Source organism: Echinococcus granulosus (genome assembly GCF_000524195.1).
Source record: "Echinococcus granulosus chromosome Unknown EG_S00093, whole genome shotgun sequence".
NCBI lineage: Eukaryota > Metazoa > Platyhelminthes > Cestoda > Cyclophyllidea > Taeniidae > Echinococcus > Echinococcus granulosus.
Genome location: NW_020170473.1, coordinates 215,067 through 225,920, shown reverse-complemented (window position 1 = coordinate 225,920; position 10,854 = coordinate 215,067). Strand labels below are relative to the sequence as shown.

At 41.3% G+C, this 10,854-nt stretch overlaps 1 protein-coding gene across 1 annotated transcript; it reads right to left on the bottom strand. All coding sequences in view use genetic code 11, as the record gives it.

The window, feature by feature from the left end:
* Positions 1-5,923: 5,923 nt before the first annotated feature.
* Positions 5,924-10,210, bottom strand: EGR_08016 (putative UDP-sugar transporter protein SLC35A4; the record flags this gene model as incomplete). The annotated part of the gene is made up of 9 exons (XM_024497265.1): positions 5,924-6,171; positions 6,675-6,765; positions 6,844-6,988; positions 7,327-7,389; positions 7,768-7,826; positions 8,110-8,376; positions 8,772-8,877; positions 9,272-9,401; positions 10,177-10,210. The coding sequence occupies 9 exons, from the start codon at positions 10,208-10,210 to the stop codon at positions 5,924-5,926; spliced, it is 1,143 nt and encodes a 380-aa protein (XP_024348328.1).
* Positions 10,211-10,854: the final 644 nt, after the last annotated feature.

Sequence of the window (10,854 nt, the reverse complement as noted above, 5' to 3'; positions counted from 1 at the left end):
TTGAACGGCGAATACAAAAGTAGCATCCCGAGACTTCCTTAAAAACAAAAGAAGATAATATTCGAAAAGCGTATATTCATTTACCATGCAGATGTGCAGCGTCACGGTAACTTCCCTGAAGACGAAAGAAGACATAATACTCGGGCAGAATATATACACATTCGACAAACAACAGGTATCTGGGCTACTGACACGGCCCGAAGGCCAGCCCACCCGGCGTGGTACAGTGGCAAAGTCATTAGTGGCCCCTCACCAATACGAAGAGTTAGACAACCGTCGTATCATATAGCCCCTCTCCTCTTTTGGGCTTCGTTCCCAGCGCTCCCCATGGTCAACCTCCCGCGTCAGCCATCACAACGCAGTCGGTACTGTAAGGAAACACCCACGAGCCAGCCGTGCCAGTGACCAAATTTCTATGCAACTGAGGAGATACTTGACCTCAGCGTCACTGATCCCTCTTGGCAATTCAACTGCATCTGGAGTTGTATCCGGCTTGGGAAATGGATTCGGGGACAGGGAATTGTGCTGGCCATCATGCGTGTCCACAGACAGATGTAGGAACACGGACGTGAAAGCAAATTTGCGCAAGGAAGGGCGAGATTTAACACAGGTCCATGGGGGACGGTGGGGAAAGGGTCTCGCATCTGTTCCTCCTTGCCACGCTGTTCTCACGGCGGGGCCGCCCCGTCATATCTATCCGGGCTCTATCCATCTAGTAGAGACGTGGAAGGGGTATCGCGAGTTCACTTTATCGACAACTTTATGTTGGTACGGTAGGGCAACTCTGCAATGAAACTATTTTAGATGGTTCACGGCCAGTGATAGCTTTCCTGCAGAACACGGGACTGGGGTAGGTGCCAAAGGCTGACATCAGTCTTAGCTCTTCTGTTTGGGGTTGTCACCGATTTCCCCATCCGTAGCATATGTACTACTTCCGCCCCACTAAGGTTTACCACCCAGCAGTGGAGATCGGGATAGATGTCCTTTAGGATTGGGTTAGCTTTCCTCTGCCACCAATGTAGTGTCCCGGGGCTTCTCTGAAGATGCAAGAAGACATGATACTCGGGCAGAATGCACATATGTATATCTGACATACAGAAGGTATTGGGGGCTACTGGCATGGCTCGAAGGCCAGACTACTTGACATGTTACAATGGCCAAGTCGAAGGTGGCTCTTCAGCAAAACCGAGATTAAACAACCAGCATTTTACAGTCACCAATTTTGTAGCGTAAATGGGATTTACTCTTCCAGAATTACAAGCACTGCGGTGCTTGAGTTTGGGTGGAATTTGTGAAATTCTGAGCTGGTATAGGGTGACTATTCACTAGCGTAGAAAAAGGTGGTACTGCAACTTGTTAAGCAAATCACTGAATCGCCGGCCTTCATAAACCAACCTATAATTAATTGCATATATTGGTAAAATTAAGAGACTATCTTGAAGTGGAAATACACCAATATCATCCCGGAGGCTGTTTTCATGGGCAGAATGACAATCAGGAAATCGAAACTTCTGGGAATGAAACGTTCGCATAGTTAAGTATACCAAAAGTACCGAACTGCTCCTTTCCTCTTTTGAGCTCGGCCCTCAGCATTTTTAATTCACTATCTTTCAAAGTGTTGGTTTTAATGTATAATTCAAGATTCGAAGTTATTGCACACGATTCTAACTTTTAACATTCGGAAAGTGAACTGCTGTGACGCTCTAAGCCTTACGTGAAGGCAAAAGAAGACATATTAATTGGGCACAACATGTTTTGTCGGCATACAAAGGGATTGGGTGCTACTGCCATAGTTTGGAGTCCAGGTCAATCGGCAAAACACATCGGCGGAGCCCCTAAGAGGCCCGTTACCGAAACCCAGGGTCAGAAAAACAGTCAACGTCTTACGCAACCTAGTCATATCTCCAAAGAAAGGTGTCTTAGGAAGACAGACGCCAAATAAATTCGACCTCATTCAGATAAATATGCTTCCATACTCCTCATTTTTAGTAGTTAGTAAATATTTCAAAAGTTGAAAGTTATAAATCAAAGCCTCCACCAATGCTAGTAGTTGGCCCTATCTCACGAGTTCAAGGTTCAGAGGGTAGAACGACAGAGACATTTGGATGGTGCATTTTTAATGATTTAATATTTGTTTAACAGTGTGAGCTTTTAAGTTAGCACAGGTTTTACTCTCATCCTGTGGCATTGTCTTCGGGCCATACTAGTAGGCATCCAATTCTTCTGTACTTTAGTTATGTATGCCTTTTTTCAGTACATTGGATTGATACAGCAATGAACTAGTAATTTGTTTAACTCTCGGCTTTAGCATCAAGTCATTTACAAGCTCCTCATTGTATCTTCGCTGAGTGGACTGGCCTGGGGGCCATAGCCCTCTTGTTCGTCGAAAATACATAGTTTGTCCGAATATTCGGCCATCCTTTGTCTTCAGGGAAGTCTCAAGGGGGAACATTGGAGGCAACGGGGAATGAGTTCCATCCTAAAAGACAACTATCATGAGGATTACAACTGAGCATGAATCTGTAGCGCTACAGAAAAGGTTTATAACCTCCGGCAAAAGGTCCAGAAATTACATCTTATTACGACAACCACCTCAGTCCCATGGTCTGCAGGTAAGCTGTTGGCAGTAAAAGCGACACCAGCAGTGAATAATCTGAAGCAGTTACGAAACTCTGTAAAAGAGTAGCGCCATTGGCTAGCACACTCGTTGCATTGCTTAACAGCTTTAATCTCGCAATAAGCAAAAAATGTTTGCCTTGGGAGATCAATCTTTGATATTTCAAAGTAATTATTTCTTCCTTTGACACTTTGCCCATCGGTCTGCCCCAAATACATTAATCGTTTTTAAACACTCTTAGATCGCATTTACCCTCTAGTTTTAATGCAATACTTATTTTTAGGCTACATTGCTCACTTTTCATCTAGGCTAAATTTAGGTTGATTTCGTATTCTCGACTATATGACGCGCAAGAATTCACCTCTTTGAGTGTGAAATTTAGCAGACGGCACTAAACCCTCCAACTGGGTGTACCGCTGCACTAAAAACTAGTAAGATGAGCTTGTGGCATTTAATTTTCCTACGATTTAGGCTATCATGTGCATGGAGAATCATCGTAGGTAAATAAGCGAAGGAAGGTTCGTCAAGTGGAGCCTTCATGCTCTGGGCCCAAGTCAAGTTTTGCAACAGCAAAAACCTTACAATTATTTAACGTCCTACATTGAGCTGCCTAAGCCATTTGATTACGTTAGCAATTTTACTATTTATTTAGGCTTATCCAAGACCTTGTTACCGTATTGCCAGGGATAAACAAGTAGTGAACATGCAGTGTATCTTTTTTTCCCACAAGCAACCACGAGCATGTGGTACAGCTCAGCTAACTGACGTACATTAAATTTGGATCGTCTTCCAGGCCAGTGGCTATAAAAAGATGAGTACGTCACATGAACTTGATCTTTTGGGAGTCTCACCAGCTTTTCATAGCTGCTCGAATACAATGAACGCCTAGTGTAATACGATGGTGGTTTATCCCTCGGTATTGGCTGAATGGAACTTCGGTAAATCCGAGCGACTTATTGACTGTTCCGGATATTTGAAAATTGGGCATAAAAAAATACATCCCCCTAAATCTTAGGAGGATAACGCATTTTCACTATGCTACTGCTTAGGTGAGTAATCAGGATTAGGGCAATTTATGACCAAAACCGCATCACTTGATGTACACCACATGCTTACTCACCAAGCTCGGCTTTATGCTTTGAGTGTTTTTGACGGATTCTTGGACTTGTAGAACTAGTACATTCTAAAGCCCAATGTAAAAATTTCTTCCTAACCATATAATGGCCAAAAAATCCCACATCTGTGCCCAGATATAAAGATTAGTCTCTTAATGATATTATGTTTTGTGAATTGAATGACGAAGACTGCTTTGGTTCTTACAAACAAATTATTAAGAGTGTAGTAGTTTCGTGTTCTACTATCCTTTTGTTACCAATTTCATGGTAATTTGCTAACTTATCCATGTACAAAACCTGTCTACGCTAATCTTAACAACGGTGACAATAAAGTGTAAGTAGGATGGATATAAAATCATTTACTGTACACAAAATAGCGAAACTTGATACAATTGGTTCGTGGTTTCATTGATGCAGTGAGGTACTCATAAAAAAATGAGTCCCACAAGTTGCCTGAGATTCCCGAGTAGAAAAAGAAATGGGAGATAGGCTGTTTTGGCTCTACCTTGCTTTGATTTTACTTCTTGCCATTTGATGTCGGCACTCGTCATCCAAGTCTTTACATTCCCATAGGTTATGCAGCTTCAGTGGCAGTGGCGCTCTCCCCTTCTCCTCCATCGTCGTTCTCGCCGAACTTGGGGTCAGACACGTCTTCAAGAAGCTGGAGGATGAAAGCAGGCACGAACATTGGTGAGCTTGCCTCGTCAGCTGGTCTGAGCTAATTTATGTGTCGTGTGTGCGCCATTTTTATACCCACCTGGTGATTACCTCATCCCTCCATCAAGTTGTGCAATGGGTTGCTTTATCCGGTAGGATTAGCATTCACAAGGACACAATCACTTCTGCGTTATGCCTGCCTGCTTATCTCGATAAAAATTTAGCATTCCCTCATTTCAGTAATCACCTTCTGTCTTTTGATGATCGGCCCATCTAATATTAAACGGGTTTTAAATACTTTAGTCAAAACAATGGATACTTCAGCCCATACATTCCTTTTTGGTCTGGTTGATAGAAAGCGGTGCCAATTACTGAATCCGGAAAACCGCATGGACATTAGCAAAACTGAACAATGAGTCAACCATTCGACGATCGAAACCCGAAGAAACACTCGGAAATTTGATCTCATTTTTTCATCCTTTTCTCTATAAGCATGAAACTTGTTTAATACAACGCGCAAGACGAAGTGGTTTAACTATTTTCCTAAGCAAACATGGTGATCCTAGGAAGGTATTGTTCTTAATTGTTGTCAATTCATCCGACCCTAACATCAAAAATGGGCCCCAAGTATCAATTTGGAATGATTCCCCTGTGATAGAAAAGTTCAGAAACAGAAAATTAACCAACTCCCAACCATTGCTGAGGAAGATTGGACAAATGTATTAATGGCTGTGATAGCTCTCAAGCCTTTTCTCGGGAAATTTTAGTAATACGGCTCTCAAAACATGGATCAGGAGTTGTTCGGCAACAGCTGGGTAGCAGTTCTGTTGCTCTGACCCACTGGAGCCCACTAGACTGGCAGATTTTAGGCATCTTAGAGAGGATTAGCTTCGCGTACGTCCACAGCGCCACTTGCTAGCGGATGTCGCCATCCAAGGAGACCATTACCGACACAATTGAAACCACCGAAATTGCATGTGATCTATGATGCCTTGATTACTTGTTTGACTCAACTTTAGTAACGAGCCATTTAGGGCTCCTCCGCTGAACCTTTGACGGTCGGCCTGGCCTTCGGACCACGCCAGTAGCCCTCAAGCCCTGCAGTACATCGGCAGTATACATTCTAGGTAAGCACTTTTTTCTCGTCTTAAGTGAAGTTCCGGGGCGCGACAGATCCAATTATAGTACACATCTAGGCTTTGTTGTGGTGGCATTTCTTTTCTGTTCTAGAGTTCTATTTGTGTGAGGAAATCTGCGTATACTTTTTAAATAATCTAATTCTTAATGCGCAGGACTTACGTAATCTTTACATGAGCATTTCGCTATCGAGTAAAATGCTTGCATTAACATTACCGCTGGATTTCATTGACACTGTGGCACATGCACAACTTGAGTGCTTAATTTGATCCGTAATATCTTAGCGACGGTTGAGTCACGCAACCACAAATCCCACAGAATAATGATTCTGTTTAGTTTAAGAAAAAGTCACTTTGTATGTAATAATAAAATCAGTCAACAATATCAGAGGAAAGACTCAATAGTGGTAGAGTATCAATGCACAGACAACAAGTCCGGCAGAGAAGAGAAAGCTGATTTTGAGTACAAGGCCGAAAATGAGCACTGAAAGCACCGTTGTCACGATCATGGCTGACGATATTACGAAAAGACGAAGAATGCTACTGGCGTATTTCATTACGAAGCCTATGAAAATCCCGCTGATTGCCTGTGTTCCAACCAAGATCCACGTGTAAACCGAAAATCCTCGAAGCATATTAAAGCTTCCTTCAAAAAAGATAATTCATTAACAGACTGCAACACTCAGTCACAGCTTGAGTTTGGAGTGACACACAAAGAAACCGCTTACACGCCTTGCAAGCACAACCCGACTCAGAAGACTCGGTCGTCGACTCATTTATGCCCTCGCTAAGTACACACCACCATCAAGGGGGTTTTTGCAACGCAACTTCAAACGACTGCTACACAGCACCCACCTAATAGTTTTGCCGTTTTTTTGGGCTATTTCAAATTTCAAGACGATCTTAGCAGTAGTAATTGAGTGGTGTGTAAGTCCGCTAACTAAGCGCAGGCACCTTTTCTTCCATAACACTAAAGCGATTTGATTCGACCACCAAAGCTTTTTTTCCTCACATACTAAAACTGGATGACAAAGTGGGCATAAGCGAGAATTATAAATGCAACCGAATCCCATTAAGGGGTAATGAAAAGATTCCAGAATCCTAGAGCGTAGCATTTTTACATGCAATAATTTTTTTAAACGAGCTCACCCGTGATGATAGCCTCCTGAAACACGTAGAGAAGGCCATTGGTTATAGTGCCAAATATGTACAGAGTCGCATTTTGAGTATTTAAGCTCATCTACAAAAGACAAGGGAGTGCGAGTATGCATATATTCTCGTTAGCTATAAATATCAAATATCCGTAATATGGACTCACACGGACACGTTTCTTGAGCACATACTCGGTGTAGACGCTGGCGAGACCGGAGACTGTACAGTAAATGCTGATCATTATGATACCCCTGAGAGTGATATGGAGCACGCTGGAGGAGTTGGTGGTGGATTCATCATAATTTGTCATTCTGTTTAAGAAAAGACGGAGGAGAGTAATGACGACGTGCTAAATGTGCTCAACGCATAGGCGAACGCCTGTTTTTTCCGCCACATGGGCTGCTGTCAAGTGGAACATGACATTAACCTCACTCACACTCTATGCCCATTGAACCGGTCATGAAGCCCATAAAAACTGCAACAGATTTTCGCAGTTGACTCACGCCACGTGCCCATGTATTCCAAAATAGTATTATCACGGGCGGATCAGAAGGTGATAAATCGACTACGGACCTTAGACCTGATGGTAAACAAACGCTTCCTACATTTTAGTGCTATGGTAATATTCTAGCGTTCACCGATTGCATACCCGTTGATGATGCCCGCCACGAGCAGAAGAAATAACGCGAACCACTGTCGGTAGGATATCGGCCTAAATTATTAAAAACAAATATAAACATACACGCCAAGTTCTTTGAGCTCCCTTTATCCATTGTGCAATATTCGCAGTAGCCTAAGCTTTTATAAAACTGCTCGTCTATCAGTTAATGATTCTAAGGATTATTTTAAATTAACGTGACACAATTTATTACTAAAAAAATTTGAGTGAAGGCGGTGATAGTGCCACCTTGCGTCAATCTAAAATTGAGATGTATTACGACACTCTTGCGATGTTGGGAGAAAAAGCACTGCTGACGTTTTCCTTGGTGATATCTGCCATAAGAGTGGTTTCCCTTAGATTTCGGTATTTATAATGTTAATAAGTAAAAATGTACTAATCATTCAAAATGGATAAAAAATCTGCACAAACCTTCGTATTATGAGTCGAAATAGAACAGCCGTACTGAGGATCTTGAAATTTCCAAGAACCTATATTGGGAAAATAAAGGGTGCAATGGGACAACTTGTTTAAGAGCGAAAAGAGCTAAAATGATTTCCAAGAGATTTCATCTATAAGCAAATTTAGTCGAAATCAGAAATGACCTAACTCCGAAAATACGTTAAAAGAAGGAATTTGAGTGTCGGACTAGATGGTAGTCAAGGTGCAAATGCTATTGTGATAATCTCCAAATCATTAGTGTATCTTCAACCTCCTCAGCTGGGACGCGCCAGCGGCAACAATTATTTAATTGAAGGCAGTCTAGAAATGTACTTGGTAGGTGGCTGGATCCATTTCCATTTGGATGAAAAAGGCAATGTTGTTGGTCACGGTATAGAGGATAGCAGGAACGGCGAAGGGTGCAACAATCCAGAATTGACTTATAATGTTGACAGAGGTGCTGGTATTGACATTATCATCCGCTGAAAATTCCTTGCGCAGGCGTGTTCTCAAGAAAGCCAGATAGTGAGTCGCCAAGGTCAACGATTGCTGTTGTTCACGCCTCACCTCCATCAAAAACATTCCAATGGAGAGGAATAACTAAAAAATCACAAGCAAACATTATTGCCAGAAATGTGTTTGTAAGGTTGTGGTTAATAGAGGAGAAAAGCAGATGTGAAAAGTTAATTGGACCCAAAGCAGAAGGGCAACTTCTACCTCATAAAGCGCTTGTGGGAGATTTACGTCCTTTCCATAAATGACATGATTTCTGTCACTCGCATGGTGGATAGTCTACTTAACATATAGTAATAAGAGAGTTTAAAACAAGGTAAAGAGAAGCAGTAGGCTAAAAAATCGCAGTCACTGATACTACTGTAAGCGATACAGCGGCTTTTCCAATCTACACTAATTAGACCAATTAGTAGCGAAGAAAGTCTGCGATGGAAGGTGGCATATTCATCATTTTAGGACGCACAAATACTTCTGAAGCTGACCTTTAAAACTTCGATGACAAGAACAGCTGCTGCATTGCTGAAAGGAACACGACCGTCGATTTCACAAAGATGGACCAAGATGGTGTACGATGAATAGAGCAGGACTCTTAAAGAGTAAAATGAAAAATGAGACCCGAATGCAGTCAACTCCTCAGATTCTCTTTTAGTCAAGTTTACAGTAACTCTAATCATTTACCAAAATACGTTCAATTTGCAAGTGTTTGCATCAATCTTACATTCTCAAGTCATAACCAGAGCAATCTTTCGTAAACTTATACTGAATTGCAGAAATGAATGCTGAAAGGCTTAGACACGCAATTTGAGACACTAGTCTTCAAATAATTCTAATATTAATTTGAGTAGCAAAATTTTAGTGGGTGACATTCCATAACAAACATGTTTAGAGTTGAAAGAAAAATGATTACTCTAAAAGGTTTGACTATTATATGAGTGGATTTTACTACAAGAGGCAAGCCAGCATAGAAACACGCAGAAATCACCCTCCAAGTAGCATTAATTGGAAGACGAATCGAGGCACCGGTAACTTCGGCTGAGCAAGATATTCGCTCGCTTTTGAAGACGACACTAGCATCTCATCTTCGTTAATCTTCTTTGCTTCTATGGTTTCCACTGTAAAAGGAATGCAAAAGGATGCGCGTTTATTAATTTAAAAGTTAGGATTTAACTATGATTCCATGCACCATCAACACATACAATCGAGAAGCAAATTGCTACATTTCTTTGAAAGTAGATAAACAAAGTATTAGGAAAATGCTTAAAAATGTTAAAATTACCAAGTTAACAAGCATATATCACCAGGTGGAAATGAATTAGATTTAACAGGGGGAACGTTTGATTCGTAAATGACGCCTTCGAAAATGGGAAAGTTTAGTTACATACTTAAAAGGAAAGGGGGGTCACAAAACACAAACGCTGACTCCACTCATCAAAATTCTACAAGATCACAAAGGCGCTAATCTTGACCTTGTCAAGCTTACACGTCGCTGATGAGTCATGAGTGCATAACGCTCACATGGTACATCGCATTTCAAAAAAAGCATCAAATGCATAGATGAAAACTCATGCCAATGATGCTCACCGGAACAAAGGATTAAAATTCGGGTGACACCACTCAGAAATCACAAAACCCATATTTAAGGAATAGAACAGTGAACTGTTTCACTCCTAATCCCCATCACTATTTTTTGCAAAAAAGACAGCCTTGATAAATACTCTTTCTAAAATAAGTCCTCATGATAGAATGAAACCAGTTTTTGAGCTTTAAAATGTAGTACCACTATACGCCTACACAGACTTCATAAACAGAGATGAAACGTCCTTTGAATAAATTCAAGCTTGTGAAAATTTCCTAATACACTACAATCAATGTTGAACAGATGCATACCGGTTAGTACAGGCAATTTTGCCAAGAAATACATCGCAAAGAAACGCCCAAAAGCAGAGGAATGGTTGTGAGCATGTTTCACCAAATAAAAAGTGGCGCGAGTATTTGCATTATAAGTAAAGATGCAAATCCCACCGAGGACTTAAGGACCTATTATCAACAGACATCAAACTCCAACGGGGAGGACAACGTACTCCGCCAAACCTGATCACAAAGCTCCCAACCAAAATGTGGAAGTCCAAACCGGTGCGATCCAAATGTAGAAACAGGGCTAATAAGACTTAGGCGTGCAACAACAAAAAAGCAGGTCTGAAAACATTTTCAGCCACATTCATAAACAACCTGGTTAGTGTAATCGAAAAAATATCTAACTACTAAAAAAAGGTCATTTTTGTGTAAACACCTCATACAACGGAAAAAGAAATATATTATCAATTTGAGCATACGGTGCATTCGAAAATGGTGACCTTTGCCGTCTGCTACCCTAAAAAAAACCTAAAAATATTCAAAAATTACTTTAAAGATTTGTGAAATAGCTTGGTTACGAAAATTCTTAAGTTAGGTAAGATATCACTTGGCGTTTTGATTTTTATTTTCGTCGGGTGCCCTGGCCTCTGGACCATGCCAGAAGCTGCAGGCTCAACTGTAACATAACTAGAGTCTAACTCCCGGTTTTGG